The sequence below is a fragment of the Carassius carassius genome, chromosome 42 (genome assembly GCF_963082965.1).
Source record: "Carassius carassius chromosome 42, fCarCar2.1, whole genome shotgun sequence".
In the NCBI taxonomy this organism is placed as follows: Eukaryota; Metazoa; Chordata; class Actinopteri; order Cypriniformes; family Cyprinidae; genus Carassius; species Carassius carassius.
Genome location: NC_081796.1, coordinates 16,586,683 through 16,609,621, shown reverse-complemented (window position 1 = coordinate 16,609,621; position 22,939 = coordinate 16,586,683). Strand labels below are relative to the sequence as shown.

Below are 22,939 nucleotides of genomic sequence, written 5' to 3'. Positions count from 1 at the left end.
GGGGAGTCAACAATATATCGCGGAACAGAGAGGGCACTGACAACATGCTGACAGACAGGACATTAACATTACCAGCTTACTTTTAATATGAAACAAAGTCTCATTTGGTTATTTCACCTTTCAAATGTGGTCATTTTTTAAAGAAATGTAAACAATAAATACCGTTTTGTGGCTCTTGAATGTGTCGAACAGATCGCTGTAAGTTAGATCATCAGTTAAAACTAACCGATCGTCTCTTGCTTCTAGTTAATTTATAGCATCAAAATCAAATAAACCACATAAATGAACATAACAAAGAATGTTGTTTGACTACAAAAAGATGTCTGTACACTCCGTTTTTCAAATTCAAATCCTCCATGTTAATCTACTATGAGATCGCCTGTCAAACTCCCGCGAAGGCTTTTTGTGTGTGTGTGTGCGTTTTGCGTGTCTATGGCAACAACAGACTTTAAACGGAAATACAGAATCACTGTCGTAAAAGTACCGGTACACACATTTAAAATCAGCGCGCGCGTGTGTGTGTAAAACTGCCACTGGAGAAAAAAAAAATAAATTAAAAAAAAATAATAAATCCCTACCGACCAATGACCTCAACTGACAACCAACCGGAACCAAACTTGTTTTTTTTTTTAGGCCTAAGCATACAAGCTCATCTGTAAAGCTTGGTGGAGGTGGTGTCATGGCATGGGCATGCATGGCTGTCTCTAGAACAGGACCTCTTCATTTTAATGATGGCTTGATGACAATAGCAGAATGTATTTAGAAGGGTTCAAAATCACCTTGGCTACCAATATTCAAGAAAATGCCACCAAACTCATTAGAAAGCACTTCATATTGTATCAGGACAATGACCCAAAACACCCTGCCAGTTCAGTCAAGAGCTTTATCAGGGCAAAGAAATGTAAAGTCTTAGATTGCCCAAATCAATCTCCAGATTTAAATCCAATTGAACATTAATTTCACCAGCTGAAGAGGAGACTAAAGTAAGAAACTCCCCAAAACAAGCAACAGTTGGAATTGGCTACATTAAAGGCTGGAGAAAAGCATTTCAGAGCATAAGACCAAGAGTCTGGTGATGTCTATGGGTTGTAGACTCACCACTCTGATAGCATGCAAGGGATCTGCAACTAAATATTATCTTTTAATCTTTTACATCTGCCTTAAATTCAGCTGTTCCAATATATATAGCCAATATAAAGTCGATATGATTTTTTAAATTATATATTTTTTAATATTTAAGAAATCTGAAATCATTTGACAATGGATTAAAAAATTAATGTGTAAAAGGAACATGCTTATACTTTAGATGACAGTATTTTTCACAAATAAATATTTAATACAAATATAATTAAAAAGTAAGTAAACGCTGGAAGTTTGTGTGCACTGGGAATCATATTTTTCAAATAAAGCCAGGGAAACCCTCATTTTACATACAGCACACAGTGAAAATGATATGAATATGACAGTGGGCAAATGAATAAAGTGCAGCATAATTTGAAATCACGAGTTTAAAGCATTCAATTCACATGAATTGACCATCACACAGAGAACATGTGATCATGCTGGATACACACAAACTTCACAAGATCTCACAACTGGATTTGACTAAATTTGCAAGGTTTGTGAAATTAAATATTCATTAGTCATTCAAAGATTTGTTTAAATTATATAAATGTGTATTTTGCCAATGCAATATTTGAAAAATACCAAATATCGGCCGATATATCGGCCTTGGCGATATATCGGTCGACCACTAGTATGTAGTATACATTATACACAGTAGAGCTGAAACAACGAATCGATTTAATCGATTAAAATCGATTATTAAAATAGTTGTCAACTAATTTAGTCATCGATTCGTTGCTAAATAACTTTTATTTGCCGTAAGCGGCTCATTTCGTGCATATTTCAAATCTGCGGTGACCAAAGTGTGGCAGTAATGAGCCACCGGAGGTTTTACTCAGCCAGTACAACAGGAGAAGTAGCGAATAGCCAATAGCTGGCCTTGTTTTATGTCACGTGCTTCCCGAGCAGCGTCTCTGCAGCCATAGACATCATATGATGTCTATGTCTGCAGCATTCAGCGTGATGTGGGAGTACTTTACATTGTGCCTTTAAAAAAGAAGAGTAACCTGTAAACTCTGCACTACTGCACTGTTTAAGGGGACATTCACATATTGCGTATTTTGCGCGCTCAAGTTCGTTATTTCCAACACCGCATCGAGTTAAAAACATTTAAACTTTTCAGAATGCCGCAACCGCACCTCGGGTCATGTGACAAGAACTAACCAATCAGCTTCATCCTTTCCCGTAACAACGTTAAAAGCTCAGTCAAGATGAAAGGAACAGCTGATCATAGTTGTATATGGATTTCCATTTTGAAATAAATTTAGTAGCAGAGCTACTGCAAGCGATTTTTTTGAGCTGCAAATCCATTTATCCTTTGCTGAAATTTCCGCGTCTTCAAGGAGAGAGCACGTCATGGTTGCTTAGCAAAGGCAGACGCCTCAGGGGCGCTTCCTAGCGTTTTCCACGCGTTTTTAGGCGCGATTTGTGAACGGCCCCTAAGACTCATTTGTGCAGATTCTCCAGTACAATGTTGTTTGCAAATTGTTTAGTCGTAAAAGCTGATAACATTGCTTTTTAACAGTTAACATTTAAAGCTTTACAAACATGTTCTGTGATCAGTTTGTCGTTTACCAGTTCAAAATTCAGTCGTGCAGCCTAATTATGACTGAATGAGAGAGGTAAATGTAGATATTTGAAATGCACTTTTTTTTTTTCTAAGTATTCACTGCTCTTTTTCACACAGCAGGTTTTTTGTGTGTCCTATTTTTTTTTTCTGGACAACCTTCTGATGGATTTTACTTTAAATTGTGAGTTCCATTCAGGTTTCATGCCATTGGCACTTTTTTTGAAGGATTGTTTACAATTTCACAGCAAAAGCTATAAAGCTGTTTCCCAGTAAATAATAAAATACAATGCACTGCAATTTTATTCCGTTTTATCCTTATTCTTCGTGAAAATATGTTCTGAAAGATTCCTTAATAAGCTTTGTTCAGGATGTTAAACTACTTTAGGAGCTCTAAGGACTGCCATGGTGAAAACATTATTTGAAATCTCCTTGTGAAATTTGCTAGAGTATGGGTCAGTGTTCTGATTGCAGAAGAGTTCGACAAAGGATTACTAACACAATAAAACAACTCCAGGTATATTTTTGATGAGGATATGATCGTGCAAAATGGTTAAAATCTCTTAAATCTATGCTGAATGATAAAGACCATTTATTAATAATTTACTTGGGGAAAAAATGGGAAAAACTAAAATATAAGTACATAAACCGATTAATCGATTAACCATAAAAATAATCGACAGATTAATCGATTATCAAAATAATCGTTAGTTGCAGCCCTAATACACAGTATGTTTCATCTCCTGAAACTGAGCTGATGGCACATGTTATTTTCATTTAAAAGCATGACTTTTTGAATGGAGTTAAAATTAGTCCGTGTTTCCTTTTGTCTTCCAGCCAAGGATAGGTTTGTCTGATTCGTTTTGACCCTGTTACTATTGATTACAGGCAAAGTGTTGCTTTAACTGGATCCCATTGTATTAAACCATATAGTCCAGAATTATTCCCCAGATACTTCTGTTTCTTCACTCTCCTCTGGAAAGTTCACCATGTGTGGGTTTGAGTTTGGAGCACACTCAGCAGAACCATTGTATTTGTATCTTCCCAGGGCAATTGGAGTCTTGTTATTGCACTGATCGTAGCTGTTCTTTCCACCTCAGAGAGCCGAGTCTCCATCTGAGTCTCACTGGATGGAGTCAGACCCACGGAAAAGGGACCATGCTCAATTTCTCTGATCTAGTGAAGTGAAGTGAAGTGAAGTGACATTCAGCCAAGTATGGTGACCCATACTCAGAATTTGTGCTCTGCATTTAACCCATCCGAAATGCACACACACAGAGCAGTGAACACACTGTGAACACACACCCGGAGCAGTGGGCAGCCATTTATGCTGCGGCGCCCGGGGAGCAGTTGGGGGTTCGATGCCTTGCTCAAGGGCACCTAAGTCGTGGTATTGAAGGTGGAGAGAGAACTGTACATGCACTCCCCCCACCCACAATTCCTGCCGGCCGGGACTCGAACTCACAACCTTTCAATTGGGAGTCCGACTCTCTAACCATTAGGCCACGACTTCCCACTAAACTGGATCTAGACTGGAAGTGTTTGATTATTGTTGTTGGAAATGTCTGTGACGTAAAACAGAAGCTGGGTTTATCACTGTTGACTGAAATTCCCTTTGCTTTTAAATAATCGCATATATATATGGATAATTTGATTGATTCAAACTGTCAACTCCTGAGTTTGTCAATGTTTTTTGAATGATTAATTAAAAGGACCAGTTAAAAAGTGTCATTAACTCCTGAATTGTTTCCTGAGTTATTTTCTTTGTGAATTAGACTTCACTGGTCATTTTGTAAGCTTTTGGTTCTGTAAAAAGAGCCAATTCATAGGAGTCTTTTGTTCGTGAATCAGACTGCTCGGTTGCACTACATGTTTTTGAATCACTGATTTGAGACATTTTCTTCATGAATTGACCTTTGCTGGTTGTATTGTGTTTGCTTCAGATTTAGTTAAAAGGACCAGTTCAGATGAGTCATTTCTTTGTGAGTCCTGCTGCGCTGGTTGTGTTGTATGTTTTAAATTCACTAAAAAGAACCAATTAATATCTGACTACACTGATCGTGTTTGTGCTTATAGTTTTGATTCACTAAAAGAAGCAGTTCAAAAGGTACAATTTTTTGTGAATCAGGCTTCATTGGTTGCACTGCATGTTTTTGAATGTCTTAAGCTCATATGAGACATTTTCTTCATGAATTGGACTATGTTTGTTGTATTTAGTTTGCTTTGGATTGAGTTCAAAGAACCAGTTCATATGAGTCATTTTTGTTTGTGAGTCAGGCTGCACTGGTTGGGTTTTTTGTTTTTGATTCAGAAATAACCATTTCATACGAGTCATTTTCCTCATGAATCTAATTACAGTGTGCATGTGCTTATGATTTGATTAACTAAAATGAACCAGTTCATATGAGTCATTTGTTTGTGAATCAGGCTTCATTGGTTGCACTGCACGTTTTTGAATGTCTTAACTTAAGCTCATGTGAGACATTTTTCTTCATGAATCTGATTAAATTGGTTGTGCATGTGCTTATGTTTGAGATTCACTAAGAAGAACCAGTTTATATGAGTTACTTTGTTCAATAGTTGGACTACACTGCGAGTCATTTGTTCATGAATTAGATTACAGTGGTCGTTATAACATGTTTTGCTCTAGTTTTGTGCAACAAGTTAAGAACAAGGAAATTGCAAGGTTTTTGCTAAAATCAACTCTTCGTCAACTTTTTCTTCAACACACTCCACCAGTTGTCCAGGTGTACTTTTAGAAATCCAGTTCACCCTCAAAGCGAATCTTACACGTTCCTGTGCATCAAGTGCTCTGTTAGAGCTTTTCACTAGTATGAAGGGCCCTGAGTGTGACATGTCTCAATGTGGCCCAGAATAGTGTGAGGAATGCAAGCCAAGGAAATGTAATAAAGGGCTCCTGATGGGAGAGAACAGGCTGGACAAGGTAGCACAAACAGACAACTAAACGTGAAGGAACACATTTAAACCACTCAGCCTACAGTATTTCAGCACTGGTCTGTTGGGTCATTCACTGCAAAAGAAGTCAAATTCAACACTTTGTCCTTCATGAGCAGTCGATTTTGATTTTGATACATAAAAATGTAATACTTGTTTCTTCCAAAATGTTCCTTTCAAGTATGGTACTCCCTTTTAGACCTTTTAAATATGCTGAATAATATAATTCCCCCTTCATTTTTGACACAAGTATGTTGGTGGCCAAATTAACCGTTTTATTTTCTTGACAAGTGGCTTTGAATTCAAAATAGCTAGTTAATGCATGTTACCAGAAAGTAATTGAAAGCTATTAACCTCCTATCTCCTCTTATGAAGTTAACATCCTCTCTAATGAGGGACATCAAGTAGGGAGGACAGAGAAATTAATAATTTTTCAGACTTTATTAAACTTTATATCAGGTACATTAAGTATGTTTCAGTCTCCATGCAGGAACATGTTGTCAGGCACTTTTATGTCATTTATCTTGGTAAACATTTGGCTCATGAATCAAAACTCTTGATTACAAGTGGACAGTTGTTCAGTGGATAATCAAGGAATCCACCAAACAGCATCAGTTGGTGGTTCTTTATTTACTTTTTCTAATGCTGTAACCCAGTAACATAATATTGAATGATTTGATTCAGAAACCAGTAACTGGCCTCCATAAAATCCTGTGGCTGTGATGCAAATGTGCATAGAGACGACTCTTCTGCAGTATTTTCCTTTAATTCAACCTTGAGAAATCTAACAAGCCAACAGCGCTTATTGTACCCATTACACCTTTGATGTTCACGTCATAGATGTTATCAGTACTTTATTGCATTTATATTCAGTCGTGGCCAAAAGTTTTGAGAATTACATAAATATTGGAAATTGGAAAAGTTGCTGCTTACGTTTTTATAATAGCAATTTGCATATACTCCAGAATGTTATGAAGAGTGATCAGATGAATTGCATAGTCCTTCTTTGCCATGAAAATTAACTTAATCCCAAAAAAACCTTTCCACTGCATTTCATTGCTGTCATTAAAGGACCTGCTGAGATCATTTCAGTAATCGTCTTGTTAACTCAGGTGAGAATGTTGACGAGCTCAAGGTTGGAGATCATTATGTCAGGCTGATTGGGTTAGAATGGCAGACTTGACATGTTAAAAGGAGGGTGATGCTTGAAATCATTGTTCTTCCATTGTTAACCATGGTGACCTGCAAAGAAACGCGTGCAGCCATCATTGCGTTGCATAAAAATGGCTTCACAGGCAAGGATATTGTGGCTACTAAGATTGCACCTAAATCAACAATTTATAGGATCATCAAGAACTTCAAGGAAAGAGGTTCAATTGTTGTAAAGAAGGCTTCAGGGCGTCCAAGAAAGTCCAGCAAGCGCCAGGATCGTCTCCTAGAGGATTCAGCTGCGGGATCGGAGTGCCACCAGTGCAGATCTTGCTCAGGAATGGCAGCAGGCAGGTGTGAGCGCATCTGCACGCACGGTGAGGCCAAGCCTTCTGGAAGATGGCCTGGTGTCAAGAAGGGCAGCAAAGAAGCCACTTCTCTCCAAAAAAAACATCAGGGACAGATTGATCTTCTGCAGAAAGTATAGTGAATGGACTGCTGAGGACTGGGGCAAAGTCATATTCTAAGATGAAGCCCCTTTCCGATTGTTTGGGGCATCTGGAAAAAGGCTTGTCCGGAGAAGAAAAGGTGAGCGCTACCATCAGTCCTGTGTCATGCCAACAGTAAAGCATCCTGACACCATTCATGTGTGGGGTTGCTTCTCATGCAAGGGAGTGGGCTCACTCACAATTCTGCCCAAAAACACAGCCATGAATAAAGAATGGTACCAAAGCACCCTCCAACAGCAACTTCTTCCAACAATCCAACAACAGTTTGGTGAAGAACAATGCATTTTCCAGCACGATGGAGCACCGTGCCATAAGGCAAAAGTGATAACTAAGTGGCTCGGGGACCAGAATGTAGAAATTTTGGGTCCATGGCCTGGAAACTCCCCAGATCTTAATCCCATTGAGAACTTGTGGTCAATCCTCAAGAGGCGGGTGGACAAACAAAAACCCACTAATTCTGACAAACTCCAAGAAGTGATTATGAAAGAATGGGTTGCTATCAGTCAGGATTTGGCCCAGAAGTTGATTGAGAGCATGCCCAGTCGAATTGCAGAGGTCCTGAAAAAGAAGGGCCAACACTGCAAATACTGACTCTTTGCATAAATCTCATGTAATTGTCGATAAAAGCCTTTGAAACGTATGAAGTGCTTGTAATTATATTTCAGTACATCACAGAAACAACTGAGACAAAGATCTAAAAGCAGTTTAGCAGCAAACTTTTTGAAAACTAATATTTATGTAATTCTCAAAACGTTTTGGCCACGACTGTAATGAAGGATTAAGGCTTTATTATATTTGTTACTGGGTTGCTAGGCTGCATTTGCTGTTGTATTACTTCCTTCTGTGTGACATATTTGACGCGTTTATGAGAGACAAGAAGGAAGTTGAAAAGTACTCAACAGTCTGAGAGAGCGGTAAAACAAGATTTGGTATTTAAATGTTTGATGGACACTAACCATTTGGGGACTGTAATATTGTAAATTATAATTTTTCCATTTTTATATATTTTAAAATGTAATTTATTCCTGTGATGCAAAGCTATTATTATTATTTATTTTTTTGTATATTACCTCTTAATATACTATTGATGATTTGGTACTGATATTTTGCACAAGAAAAAATGGCTTTATATACATTCTCACTGTCTTTGTTGTTCTTGGTCTTTTTGTTTTCTTTTGGCACATGCATGGGCAACTTTAGTACAGTCTTCCCTGAATCATCCTTGACAAATGATTGTTTGTTTCGCTGTAGGAATTTACATATAAACTCATAATGTTAGCTCCGGCAACTCGATCTTCTTTTCTTCTGGTGAGCTCCTCTCCCTTATGTATGGCATAGGGTCTTAAATATAGCTCTAGACGCTGATTGATGAACGATGAACATCCAGGCTGAACTGTTACTCACAGCTGACACTCTGAGGGCCATACGGGGGACCAAAATCCTGCTGCAGGCCGTAGCATACAGACCAGGATGTGATTAATGAAATTGCTGTCAGCACGTTTTGGTAACATTATAGCTAGACCACCTCAGATTCTTCAATGATTGTATTTTAACTAGTCAGGCCCGTCCAACACTGTAGTTTTCAACTGAAAAAGAGGGTTGTTCTTCTATCAATGGTGCCCTACTGGTGCAATCAAAATGCTAAACAATGAGGGCTTTGTTATTATTAGGCCATACAGAGTTCGGTTGGATGATTAAAGATGATTAAAAACATTACCTCTGCCTCGTATCAGCACAATAATATGTCATTTATATTCTGCTCGCAGTGGAAACATACAGTTGGTGCATGCTGATTTACGAGACTAGAGTCTTGTCTTCTATTATTCAGGCCGTGTGGACCAGGATGACCTTGCACTCTCAAGGATAACCGTCTCCAGAAGTGTCTTTGTGCTTTCTCTCTCGTGCCAGTCTGTGGTGCCATGAGCAGAACCCAATTAATGCACTCTGGAGATTAACCTCAGCATTAAAGTTGAAAGCCAAGTATAGCTCAAATCCTTTGACTTCTAGTCTTTGAGGATTTAATAGTGTTCTCTCATGAATGTCCAAAACTGCAGTGACAGAGGAATGTTTTGATTTAGCTGTCAGCTCTTCTCCAGCACTTTCTCAGGCAAGTGGATTGGCTGGAGATAAATGTCATTGCTTAATGAGCAATTATTTTTGTGTTAAAGTGTCTGAAAACCAATATGCAGGACCAGTCATTGTTGTATTTCTGCTTTTTGACAAAGTAATAATAATTTATCATTCATGCAGCATTAAAGTATAACCTTTATTTTTTATGTAACATAGCATTATGTATATAATAATAATAATAATAGTTGTTATTGATGGTAAAATAATTAAATTATTAATAATATTATTTATAATTTTACTTTTTGACTAACAGAATATATTTTTTTTATTAACAAGAATAACAATTTTAACAAAACAGCATTATGTAAATAGGTTAGTATTATTATTATTATTAATTTATTTGAGAGTTTTACTCATTTGTCATTCATACAACAGTAAAATGTCTTAACACTATGAAAATATTAATAATTAAAGTATTAATGGTTATAAATTATTATTTTTCTCTATATTATCTTCATTCAATAATTTTTTTTATTATTTATGCCATAAGTTTGCATTGTCAGATTTTTATTTCCCCCTCTTGACATAGTAATGTTACTATAATTTCTTTGTCTTGTAAGTGTGTAAGAGAGTTTTTTATAACCTAATTAAAGTAACTACTCTTAAATTTGACAAATGCATGACAATACGTTTTTATTTGTTTTTTAAATCCATATTTTAAGACAACATTAGAAGTTGGAGAAAATGCAAGTATATATTTACTTGACACATTAAGTCACTTTAAGCCATAGATGTAATGTTTTATGGATTACGGTTTGATGAGCCTGGGGTGTTCAGGGGGCGGTTTGTTCCTCTTCATTCTTCTATTTGTCCTAAATTCATGTCCCATGCATCTCCTGATGTACTCAGTTTAACGTGCATTCTTGTGTATTGTAGGAAGCGGTGCTACGGCTGTGGTCCAGGCTGCCTACTGTGTGCCCAGGAAGGAGAAGGTTGCCATCAAACGCATCAATCTGGAAAAATGCCAGACCAGCATGGACGAGCTCCTGGTATTGAACCTGCTTCCACGTATTTAAACGGCACATTTGGTTTATTGCATTGAACATACTAGATATTAGCACAAGTATGGAAGTCAAATGAGTTGTGAATTTCATTTCACAAATTGTGTTCTGGTATTGGTTTAGAGAGAAACAGCACTCTTCATATGGGAATTTTACATGTTCTGCTTACATATATATGACACCTGTTTGACATTATCCTAACAGTGTGACATTTAAAGTCTGCATATGAGCAATACAACTCTATAAGTCATGGCCCATAAATGCCAACACCTTTTATCTTCTGACAGTGAATAATGACTGTACAGGACTGATTGTAATGCATGCATGCAACTCAGTGACATATGTTGTGTGTTTTTACCCAGGTAAATATAGTATAGTATAATATATATATATATATATATATATATATATATATACTTTAAAAAAAAAAAAATTCTTACACTGATTTAGAGGGTTTTGCATCTGAAGGCTGCATTTATTTGATCAAAACTACAGTAAAACAGTAACACTATGAAATATTATTGCAGTTTAAAAAGCTGCTTTCCATTTGTCTCCTTGCTGAATAAAAGGATTCATTCCTGTCCAAAAAAACTAACACTCAAACACAAAAAAATTACCACACCGAATCTTTTTACGGTTGTGTAGACAATTAACCCCAAGTTGCTCCAGTGGCGTGCGACCTCTGACATATATAGCAATTGTAAGTCGCTTTGGATAAAAGCGTCAGCTAAATGAATAAATTTAATGTAAATGTAATGTGTGCATTCACACTCTTAGTAAATGAGAATCAGAACTCTTTCCTACGAGAAAAGGAGTTGACACGTGGATTATACCATTTCCAGATTTCCTGGAAACCATTATTAACTGGACCAAAAGGGATTCCCTGTGTTGTTTTCCAGTTTGAGTTTTTTTTCCTAATCACAATTCCCGTATCACTTCTTTTTTTTGAATCACAACTTTGACTAATATAAGGCTTCATCCTAATCACTAAAGAACTTTTTTGCCTCTCTTCCAGTTGTTAAACAAATTTCTGTTTGAACATTTCCTAGTTTGCCTTTTTGTTACATTCTTGGTAAGTTACAGCCAAGTTATAGTTTCCATTCATGAGGCCTTGTTTCTACACAAATCCTTTCCCCTTTCTCAGCTTATTAACTTCATCTGTCAACTCCTCAAGGAGCTCAAAAGGTCATACTTATGTTGCCTATGTTCCGTCGTTCACCGGGAAAACTCATGTTCCTGATTTACAAGCTCACTGCAGGAGGCTAACAGAAACTAAATTTTTTCCCACATCCAGGTGTCTTACAGAGGAGTTAGAAGTCATGGCTGATATTATCCCTAGTCCTTCCCTCAATGATTTCAGTAAATGGAGACTTCTATCCAGCTGAACTGAAATAAACACTTCGGAATGACATGGGTGAAAGTTAAAGGGAGATTCTTGTAGAGTTAGGGTCACATGAAAAATTTTAAGTTTGGGGTTTCCTGCGATGCTTTCGCTGCCTTTACGACCTGCAGAGCGCTCTCTTAAACCCAAGGAAGGCATTAAATTAAAGCCAGAATGCTCCCGTAATGAGTGGGAGCAGCAGGCAGCTATTCCATTCAATCTGCATCAAGGGCAGCACTCGGAGGAAATTCCGTCCAGAGGTTTGGGTCAATTTCATTTCTGATCAGGTCAGTTTGCAGGAGTGTAGCATGCTGTAGTTCTTAACAGAACAGGACAGTCCAAACAAGTCACAACGCAGAATCCGTGTGACTCTGTTGTGGTGGGAGAAACAATTTTCCTCTGACTGAGCTGCGATCCTGTCGGTGCCACTGACGTCAAGCTGAAGCTATAGTGACCCCACTGTGTACCACTGCAGCGTTTATTCTGCGGGGACATGACAAGACCTCCACAAAGCCTTTTCAAATCACATGACTTCAATGTCTGCCAATTATCCATCAGATGACGATGCTCGAAAATACTGCATTTCTCCTAGATCGATCTAGGAGCCTAGAACATGGCTTTAATTCATACTTCTTTTTGAAGAACTGAAATCTGGTTTTATTATTCAGGATTACTGTTATTTTACTATATATAATATATTGTTATACTATACAAGTACAAAATGTACAAATGTGCAAATAATCATAAATGATCATATCAAAGATAGCTATGCTTTTCATACTTTTCTGGACTTTGACATTGTGTTTAACTTGGCAGTCTATGGGACAGTAACACATCTGGGATGTTTTTCCCTGTCATTGCCATAGTTTAAATCTGAAGTACTTATCTCAATGCATATGAATTTGACTGAACAATCATATTCATAATTTGATCCCAGGCATAATGTAATTTTAATTTAGATAGAAATGTTAACTGGAAAACATCGTATAGCGAGTGAGAACTTTGCCCTGAGGAAGAAGGAAAGTATTTTTTCCACTGACCATGGAGGCAGAAAGGCAGTGACATAACTGCAGACAAAGAGTCTCAGTGCTTTTCTTTGCTTATTGTCCTCTGGACATCCACAAATCGGGTGGCTACCAATCTCTTGATGTCACCCTCCCTGTTCAGCCTATTGTTTTTGTCTCTCTCGGGTAGACATTGTCCAGCCAAGCTGAGATGACCCTCGGCTTCTACTGTGAGAATGCAGATGGAGCACTAGCAGCCAGTGAACATCCAAAGCCCACCCTGTTTGTTATTGTTTTCATACGCCCTCAACCTGATGTCATCGTGGAAGTGGACACAGGCTTTTTGGAGCCAGCCAAAGCTGCCTGAATTGTTGAGTTAAGTCCAGCTTTGGGACAGAGGGGTTTGGAATGTCCAGTGGCCCACTGTTGGGGTTTCAATGACCCCAGGGTTTTGACGAAAAGAGCTTTGTGTTGACTGGCATACATGATTGCACTTGTAAGTGTGGGTGTGGGGGGGCGGTGGTCAATGGAAACCATGGCTCATGTTCACAGGTTCATTTGAAGACTCGACTTGGAAAGTGCAGTTGCTATGAGTTGTTTTTCAGGAACTTGAAATCGCATGTTTTCTTATTGTCTTTTTATCAAATATTGGAGGAGACTGCTGCAACCCGTCCCGTTTATCTGAAACGGAGTGGTGCACTTAATTACAACATGGCTGCATTTTTTGGTTCTCAATAATAGACTTCACTATGCTTCTAGGCATTGACAAAGCCTTTTAATTTTTAATTTTTTTTTACCAAGGACTGAAATGCTCCAAGAAAACTCTTTTCATGCTGAACTAATCAAAATTACCACAGCTGAACACAGTTGAAATTCAAGTGGCTTTGTGTACCATTAAGAAGGTGATTAGCTACACCTGATTGAGTTTACAAATCATTTCTAGGAATGGGGTGATCCTTTTTACAACTCTTTTCAACTCTGTTTCTGTTTTCTTTAATTTTTTTTCCTGACATTTTGGTGTTATATCTTTCACTTGGATGTTATAAGTTGCACTGAGTAACTTATCCTTATAACATAGCTTATAACACTTATACAGCTGGATAAAACAAAAACTATGTTCGTCTTCATTTCAGGCTGCAAAGCAACAGAATTTGATTATTTTAAAGCAAATTACCCACTGTAACTGCATTGAATAGGTACTTTTATTGTGCCTTGGCATCTTTTTTGAAGCCATTTCATTTGGATTAAAAATATATCAAAATACATTTCTTATTTAAAGTAAGTCCATTCCATTTCCATGTGACTACAATGATTGGTCGCTTTTATAGTGCTCTTATGTTCTTGAAGCTATTTTTTATTTTGATTTAATTTATTATTATTTGAAAAAGCCACATTTACCAGCAATAAACGGGCACTTTTATAGTGCTTTTGTATCCACTTTGAAGCTTTAAAGCTCTGGTTCCCATTCATTTTAATTTTAACAATATACCACAAGATTGAACGAAGCTTCAGCATTGTGAAGGTATAAAGTCATGTGGCGATTCATTTGCATTAACCCTGCAGTGTTTTTAGTGTCTCTTATTGATTGCTTTGTATTGCATGTAACAAATTGAACAAGTCCGGGCCTGACAGCAAAATAGAAATGGCGGAATTGCTTTGTAATATCATTAGTAAGCCCCCACCATCAAATGAGTCGGGGAAAGCTCAGAGTGATGGATTTGGCCGCAGTCCCAACATTACCTCAACTGTCAGTCTCTCCGAGCTGCAAGTGTTTCACTTCAACTGCTCTGTCAACTGGAAAGACTAGCAAATAAACAGGGGATGGAGAAGAAAGCGGCTTGTTTTTCCTTCTGTTTTTTGAATGCCGAAAAAATATATCTAGGAGCGGCATTTCTCTGGATATTGACAGTAACATATGCACCTATTTCTTTGGATTCCTTGGTTATTTGGAACAGGCTGTAAGGCAGTCAGATGAAGGTGTCATGGTGTTTACAGCATGCTTGGATGGAGGTTGTTTATTTTTACAGTTAGTATGTGCTTTGCGGTCAGTTGAAGTGGCTGGAGGTGCTTCTTATATGAATGAGCTAATAAAAACTAAACTACTATTTCACCTGAAGTACGTAAATATCTACACTGATTCTGAAGATTTGCCAACTGTGCAACTGAGCCAGAAATTGTTTAAACATTAATCCAGATCTGGAATAACACCATTGTGAGGCACCACAGTTATTCGGTTTAGCCATGAGCCCCAGTGCATTCTGGACCGCATACTGTTTGACTGTATATACACAGAGAGCTGCTTTAGTATATGACCAGCAAATGTTTTGATTCCCGAGTGTCATGAGGTTTTGTTCTCCCCTAATGGAAGCAAATTATTGTTTTGTCCAATTGTTGCACACTATGAATCATTTAGATTGGATGTTGGCTAAATCAGGTTACTGACAATACTGTCAATAAAGACTGATCGTCTCTTTTTTTTTTTTTTCTAGAAAGAGATTCAGGGGATGAGCCAGTGTCACCATCCCAACATTGTGTCGTACTACACCTCGTTCGTGGTGAAGGATGAGCTGTGGTTGGTCATGAAGCTGCTCAGTGGTGGTAAGTCCCGTCTACCTGTCCTTTTTATTCTTTTTTAACTAATCCAAACACTTAATTTTCATCTATGTCACTGGCTGTGTCCAAATGCTGAAAATGCCGTTCAGGGATAGGAAGGCATTAAGACATGTCCAGTTCAATAAAAGAAAATAAATCAACTAAAAAATGTTTATATTGAGAAAAAACAGGAAAAATATAATATATATATACAGTACAGACCAAAAGTTTGGACACACCTTCTCATTCAAAGATTTTTTCTTTATTTTCATGACTATGAAAATTGTAGATTCACACTGAAGGCATCAAAACTATGAATTAGCACATGTGGAGTTATATACATAACAAAAAAGTGTGAAACAACTGAAAATATGTCATATTCTAGGTTCTTCAAAGTAGCCACCTTTTGCTTTGATTACTGCTTTGCACACTCTTGGCATTCTCTTGATGAGCTTCAAGAGGTAGTCACCTGAAATGGTCTTCCAACAGTCTTGAAGGAGTTCCCCGAGAGATGCTTAGCACTTGTTGGCCCTTTTGCCTTCTGTCTGCGGTCCAGCTCACCCCTAAACCATCTGGATTGGGTTCAGGTCCGGTGACTGTGGAGGCCAGGTCATCTGGCGCAGCACCCCATCACTCTCCTTCTTGGTCAAATAGCCCTTGATGCCTTCAGTGTGACTCTACAATTTTCATAGTCATGAAAATAAAGAAAACTCTTTGAATGAAAAGGTGTGTCCAAACTTTTGGTCTGTACTGTATATATATATATATATATATATATATATATATATATATGAAATCATTTCTTTAATGAAATGATACTCTAAATAATAAACTAAAACTGCCAGTAGGTGGTGGTAAATGTCTTAATTATTAAGTCATTGAGTCATTTATTCATTCGTTTGATTCGTTCAAATGGCTGATTCATTCAGGAGTGAACTAAAGGGGTTCTTTATGAATGGTTCATTGAATCATTAGGCTTGTTCGACTTGAAGTGGATCATCACCATCAGTCAGTGTGTGAGATCAAAAAACCACAAGAGCTTAGAGAGCAGATGACCCCTTGTGATTTTGAATCGCTCTCGTGGTACTTTGATACCATATAATGATCGGTCTGTGCAGTGCCACTTCAAAGCCAACGCGACTATGGCCAATGGTTCAACATAAGAAATGAAATGCCGCTGTGGGTTGCTCTGAGATGAACAGTTCTGCTTTGTCTTTATCTTCTGTTTGGCAAAATTTAGCAAAACAGACAACATTGTGTCTAAAATAACACAATATTAACTTCTTAATGAACTGTGGTATAAGATGAGTATCACATTTACACTAGTGTGATATTGCACTTAGCCTACTTCTCGTGTGATATTTCTTAACTATGTGATGTAAATATGAGACACAATCTCAAACGGGCATTTTTGCCCCATATCTTGAATTTTAGGGACATTTTCTAGGCTCCATCACACAGTAAGTTGTTGCTCTGCCTCATATTAGTCATCTATCGACTATGAAATGGCAGATGATCCACATAGATCTGGGGCGGGGCAAGTGCGCTGATTTAGTGCTTAATCTTTGTTTTTGAAAAAGTTTGAACAGTCCTGCTTAATATTTTTGTGGAAACCATCATATGTTTTTTTTTTTTTTTTTTAGTATTCTTTGATTAACAGAAAGTTCAGATGAACAGCATTTATTTGAAATAGAAATATTTTGTAATATTATCAATGTCTTTACTCTTACTTTTAATTCATTTAATGCATCTTTGCTAAGTTAATTTCATTCAAAAATACCTTGCTGACCGCAAATTGAACATCATAACGTAAAGTTTGGTTCTTTTCTGTTTAAGTTAAATTAAGTAATTTTCTGAGATTTACTCTTTTAGTACTTTACAGTTTAATTACTTGTTAACTTTTACTATTTATTTATAAGTACGTTTAGTAATTAAATATGTAATTTAATTCATTTGAAAATGAAGGGAAAATGGTCATAAATATTAATATTGAAATGTAACAATTGTAATTTAATATATTTTTACTTGTTTGTAATTGCAAAATATTACAGTAGTATATATTTTTTTAAGTTTTGAAGTAATTTTTATTTAGAATTGATCATCACAAAATAAAAATAAAAAACAAGCATAGCAAACTTGGATTTTTAAAAATCTGATTTTGAACCGTAATCACAGTTTTTATCTTAAAAAAATGCATAAGATACGTTTTTTCAAACTATGCAGCAGTTCATTCTAATCAGTCTGCCCTTTTAAAGGTTTCTCATAAGACATGCACAGCATATCTTTCTTATGACGTTGTGCAAACAGATCGGAATTTGTCATCTTTTTTGCAGCTGTGAAGGTGCTGAGTGACTGCAAATAGTTTTATTTCAGAGGTTTAGACAGAATGTTCCTCATCTTGAATTCATTGCGTCCTAAATCTCCAGTAGTGCTCCTGTCTTCCCAGACCCCACTGTGTAAAGCTACTGCTGAGAGTTTGATGATATGTTACAAGCCAGCGTGTTATGTTCTGTCCCAGAGATTATATTCTGGCTCGTGCTGACGCTAACAGCCGGGGGATGCAGCCATTCTTCCCCTGGTGCAGAGCTGAAATCACTCTGTCTGGGTAATCGCTGTTCATTTTATGCCTGTCATCAACTGTCCTGCCCTCCTCCTGCTTCTGTCAGCTGCAGATGCCCAGGTGGAGCGCTGCCCATCTTAAATATGAAGGTAGGACACAAGCATCCCCGCTGGACTCTCTGCATCATGCCTGGCACACAGGGCACACCATCTTAAATAATAATGGATCTCACATCAAGAGGGGCAAGCAGCTTGTTTAAACGTAATAGATACACAACCGATTATAGAGGGCTTTTTCAGTGGAAGTTGCTGTGTTTTTATTGTGTAAAAAAGGGATAGTTCAGCTAGAAGTTTAAATTATCAGCATTTACTCACCCTCATGTCGTTTTAAACTTCTATGGCTTATTCGGGATTTCATAATATTCGCCCTTCCACAAATAAAGCCTAAAAAGGTCCTAAATCTGAGCAGAAAGAGGCTGCCATTCGTGGGCTTCTTCGGGTCAAAAAAGACCGAAACCATGTACGTTTTAAATTGTTTAATTTTTTTGCTTCATCGGAGGGGGATGAAACTTGGTGACTTTTGTTGTATTACCTATGTGAACACACAAAAAAATCAAGGAGATGATTCTGATATGTTAAAGGGTCGTAAAAAAAAAAGTCACACTTAGCTTCCTACGGGTCAAAAATGACCCACATAGGAAATGAATGGGAAATACAAGAAAATAGGAAAACTCAGAGAAACTTTTGGTGGTACTAACTACAGATCAGCCACTGTGCAGAAAAAAAGTGTACAGCAATGAAGGGGTGACACTCTAAAACATCAAGAGTGCAAATAAGACACCCTCCCCCCCACACACACACACCCACACACACAAACACACACACACACAGAGAAATTAACTGGTAAGACTGAAACAGCAAATTTTGCTATATTTTACTATATAATCATAATAACTCCAAAACTATAGCAAGGAGAGTCAAAAGGTAGGTATCGTTTGAAAGAACTCTTTTTAAATTTTTCAAAAATATAAATTAGATTACATTTAGACATTGTCCTGCAGAGAAATTGCGGATAAAAGACAAAATATATATATAATTTGTATTATGATTTTGCATATCTTTCTTATTTGTCATGGAATAACTCAGGAAGGAAATAAGGTAGGAGGAAAATTCTTTTTTAGTGAAGTCCCCCTACATGTTAGCTGCATCTGGATAAAAAATAATAATAATTTGGATAAAGGAATCAAAAGTTACAGCATTTGGAACAGAGATAGCCTTTTTGTACAGTCTTTGACGCCCCCTCATGGGCAATTGTTTCTCCATGAAGAATATCTAGTCATAAAAGCAATAGATTATGTTAATTTTAGGCTCATTGTAATTGTAATAATATGCTGTAAAAAATGAAGTGCCATTTTCAATGATCTGTGAATGTTTCATGAGCTGTATGATGTTTTTGACACATTGCAGTACATTATTTTATAGATTATGAAAAAAAAAGAAATTGTATTTATCACCAAATAACTCAGCAATACTTAAGATTTTTTCAAAGTGGATACATTCACTGTAAAGGTCATACCCTAAGCTTTCAAATGACATCAACTTTGTGTTAATCAAGGCAATATTTTTGAAAAATATGGTAATGAATATTTTCGCAGCTAGGTGGCGCCTGCTGGCGGTACACTCGGTTTTAGAGGGATTACTCAGCACTCGTTAAGAGTTAATAAATGTGATTAGATGCATTAAAAAGCTGAGATCCTAAGCTTTAAAATGATATATAGATTGTGTTGTTCCATTCAGTGGTTGCTTAGTAATTCGATTTTTTTTCTTTCCAAATGGGAATAAAAAAAATAAATAAAAAAAAGCTATGGCAGCCTATAGGCGGTTACAGGACATTACACACATTTATTATATTTTAAAGCCACTGGATGGCGCTCTTCTCACTTGAATTTTTTTTTATTTTAGGCCTGCACTCTATTTTGATGTGCAATGGTGCATTTATTGAAAAAAAATTAAAATTAAAATAAAATAAAAATATATATATTAATTCTAATGGAAAAAATTGCTCATAAAAAATATATAATTAATGCAAAGTATCATAAAAATCTTTAAAAATTCTAAATAATATACAAAAAATATTATTGAACAAAAATATATTTGATTGGTTTTCCTGGGAAAAAAAAAGTTACATTTTTAAGGCTTCGGTCTTTTTTGACCCGGAGGAAGCTAAGTGTAACCCATTTACGAAGAAGCCCTGAGGGTTAAATGTTGCATACAAAAAAAAATTTTTCCTCATAAAAAAAGTGTATGTTCCTCATTATGTTTTGTTTCCCAATACTCGTATCTAAACATCATAAAATCACGATACATTTATTTGAGAGGCAGATTGAACATTTGAAGTCTTCTGAGAAATTTTTATGCTCAGTTTCTGTCAGTGGGTGTGAAAACTTGTTTTCCTGTTGAATTAAGTATATTTTTCTGAGCCCTTTTCCATATATTTGTTTAATTATAAGTGTTTTACATTTTGATCGAATTCTCAAAAAACAGGGTTTATTGTGTCACTTTGCTTCAAGGAAATGCATGCTTTTTGTTCTTTTTTTTCGTAAAATCAATTATTGGAGCTCTGTTGCAAGTTGTACTTCCAAACTTTAAAATGTTGTTAATGCAAAACATTTACATTTAGAGACCATATTGACAATGTGTTCCTTTGGATTTTCCTTACATTTTCTTTACGCAATCTTAAAAAGGCTTAAATTTACTTCCCTAAAACCTGTAGAAACCCCGTTTATTTGTCCATTTAATGAAATTCAGTGGGGTTGTTTAGGACCGTGGTAACTTTCAATGAATGGATAAAAAAGTAAAACATTACTTAAAATGTCCATCTTTGGTATTTTGCATAAAAAACAAAGTCACACCACTTTGGAACGACATGAGTGTGAGTAACTCGGCTGACAAATGACATTTTATGGTTTTGAAAGCAAAAATGTCTCCGTCCCATTCAGTGAATGGTTAAAGAGTTGTGCTGCTCAAAGCCATGTGTTGGGTGGTGGCCTGAAGCTGTCCTTGAAATGTGACTTCTGTGTGTTTAACCATCCCATCTTGAGAGTGATGTGTGAGATATTCTCTTTGACAACTGTTGGAAGTTATGACGTAAATAAGGATGTGATTTTGCATGATTTTTTTCACTATACTAGCTAAATAGTATTTTTTTATTTTTAGCAAAATAATACTTGACATTCCCTCCACATTTTAGTATACATACTATCCTGTACCATTAAGATAACTTAATTATTATTAATATGAAATTTAAAAAAGAATACCAGATTTCAAATTTGCTTTATTTACTTTTAGCATTTACAAAGCTTCTCAGCCAGACCTGTTTGTTAGGTACAAAGGTCTGTGAGATAGGAATACGATCAATACCTTCTCGGGCCTCTGAACAGCACTTGTGAGTAGAACTTTTGCAGCTACATGGGAATTTTACAACTTCAGCACACATTGTTGGCTATTACTTCTGTGCTGCTCTGGATATAAAAAGGTCATTCTACAAACAGATGCCTTTGTGTACATGTTAAAAAAAGGTCTTTAATAGAAACATTTTAAATAATAAAAGCTGTACCTGATTTTAAGACATTTTCTGAACATCAGCAAAAACAACAAAAAACACTGAGATATATTCTTGCTTTTTAAAATGTATTTATTGTGCATACAAAGGCATAATGAAATTAGTTAATGCTTAAACACTTTATCTCACCTAATATTTGAAATATAAAAATAAAAAAAATCATAACCACATACTAAAAGTTTAAGTAATTTTTCCTGTGATAATATATGTGTGATAATATCAGCAAAATTCTAATAACTATTTTTTTGCATTGTTTTATATTAAAATTTATTAAATCAGCATTAAATGGTGTAACAATTTATTTACACTCACACTTTGCTATAGAATATCTAAAATATTAATATTCAAATTACTTGAAAAATTACCTATACAAACTGTAAAAGGCACTTTGTTTTTTTCATAGAAGGAGCTAAATGTCATCCATCCATTAATAAAAGTAATGACTGTGTCTCACAGGCTACGTTATCACTGTCAGTTTTTGGGATTGGCAACCGTATTTACTTACAGGTGTAAGTCTCAAATTGTCTCGTTCACACTGCAGCTTACAGTAGCGTCTCAAATACTGTCTGTATCAACGTGTAACGGGAGTCAAACCTGTATTCCTTACCAGTAACCATAGGAAAAGTGACCAAAGTAAATGATCAAATATGGAGACATCCATAAAACTGAAAGTCTTTCTCTTTCTGATGCGACAAAATTCCAATCGAGCCGCAAATTCATCCATCAAACCTTCGTTAACCAACAGAAGCTGCTGTATTCTGCTGCTGTGTGAACATGGCCACAGGTTCAAGATGAAAAAGCCACTTATCAGACAAAAGTTTGTACACTTAGCATGTTAATATACTGTATCATTAACAGAAATAAGAGTAAGAGCAAACGCACACAAACACACCAAGTTATTTCAACAGAAAATCTGAACTGCATTTTTGAATGTAAATTTGACACTTTTTTTTTTAATCCATCAAGCAGACTACCCAGAACAATTGACATTTTTGGTGCATTAATATTTGAAGCTAAAACTCATTGTCTAGTGGATTTTAAGCATCATGTTTTGAAATAGAAATATGGCATTGTGCCCGTAATCACAGCCCATTGAGAGCCAACAGATGCTTCCTTTCTTCACTTTATTCCCTCTGCTCCTCCACTCTTATTTTCTTGGAGTAATCTTTCCCTCACCATCGCCCCGTATGGCCTTTGGCCCAGTGGGCACTACATTGCATTATCCACCCACGCCAATGCAAGAACCTTAGGAAGCCAGCCATGTCAGATAATCTGACAACTGTTAGACAAAGAGTCATTTTCTTTTCCTGTTGTGGAAGCATAATTAGAATAACAGAATGGTGAT

The 22,939-nt window shown here is 36.5% G+C and overlaps 1 protein-coding gene across 2 annotated transcripts in view; it reads left to right on the top strand.

Moving 5' to 3' along the window:
• LOC132123848 (serine/threonine-protein kinase OSR1-like) overlaps positions 1 to 22,939 on the top strand; it is a 59,684-nt gene that overhangs the window by 5,254 nt on the left and 31,491 nt on the right. For both annotated transcript variants that reach the window (XM_059534540.1, XM_059534541.1), the window contains exons 2-3: positions 10,312 to 10,424; positions 15,311 to 15,419. In XM_059534540.1, coding sequence (XP_059390523.1) covers positions 10,312 to 10,424; positions 15,311 to 15,419 — 222 coding nt within the window. The remainder of the gene's footprint in view (positions 1 to 10,311; positions 10,425 to 15,310; positions 15,420 to 22,939) is intronic.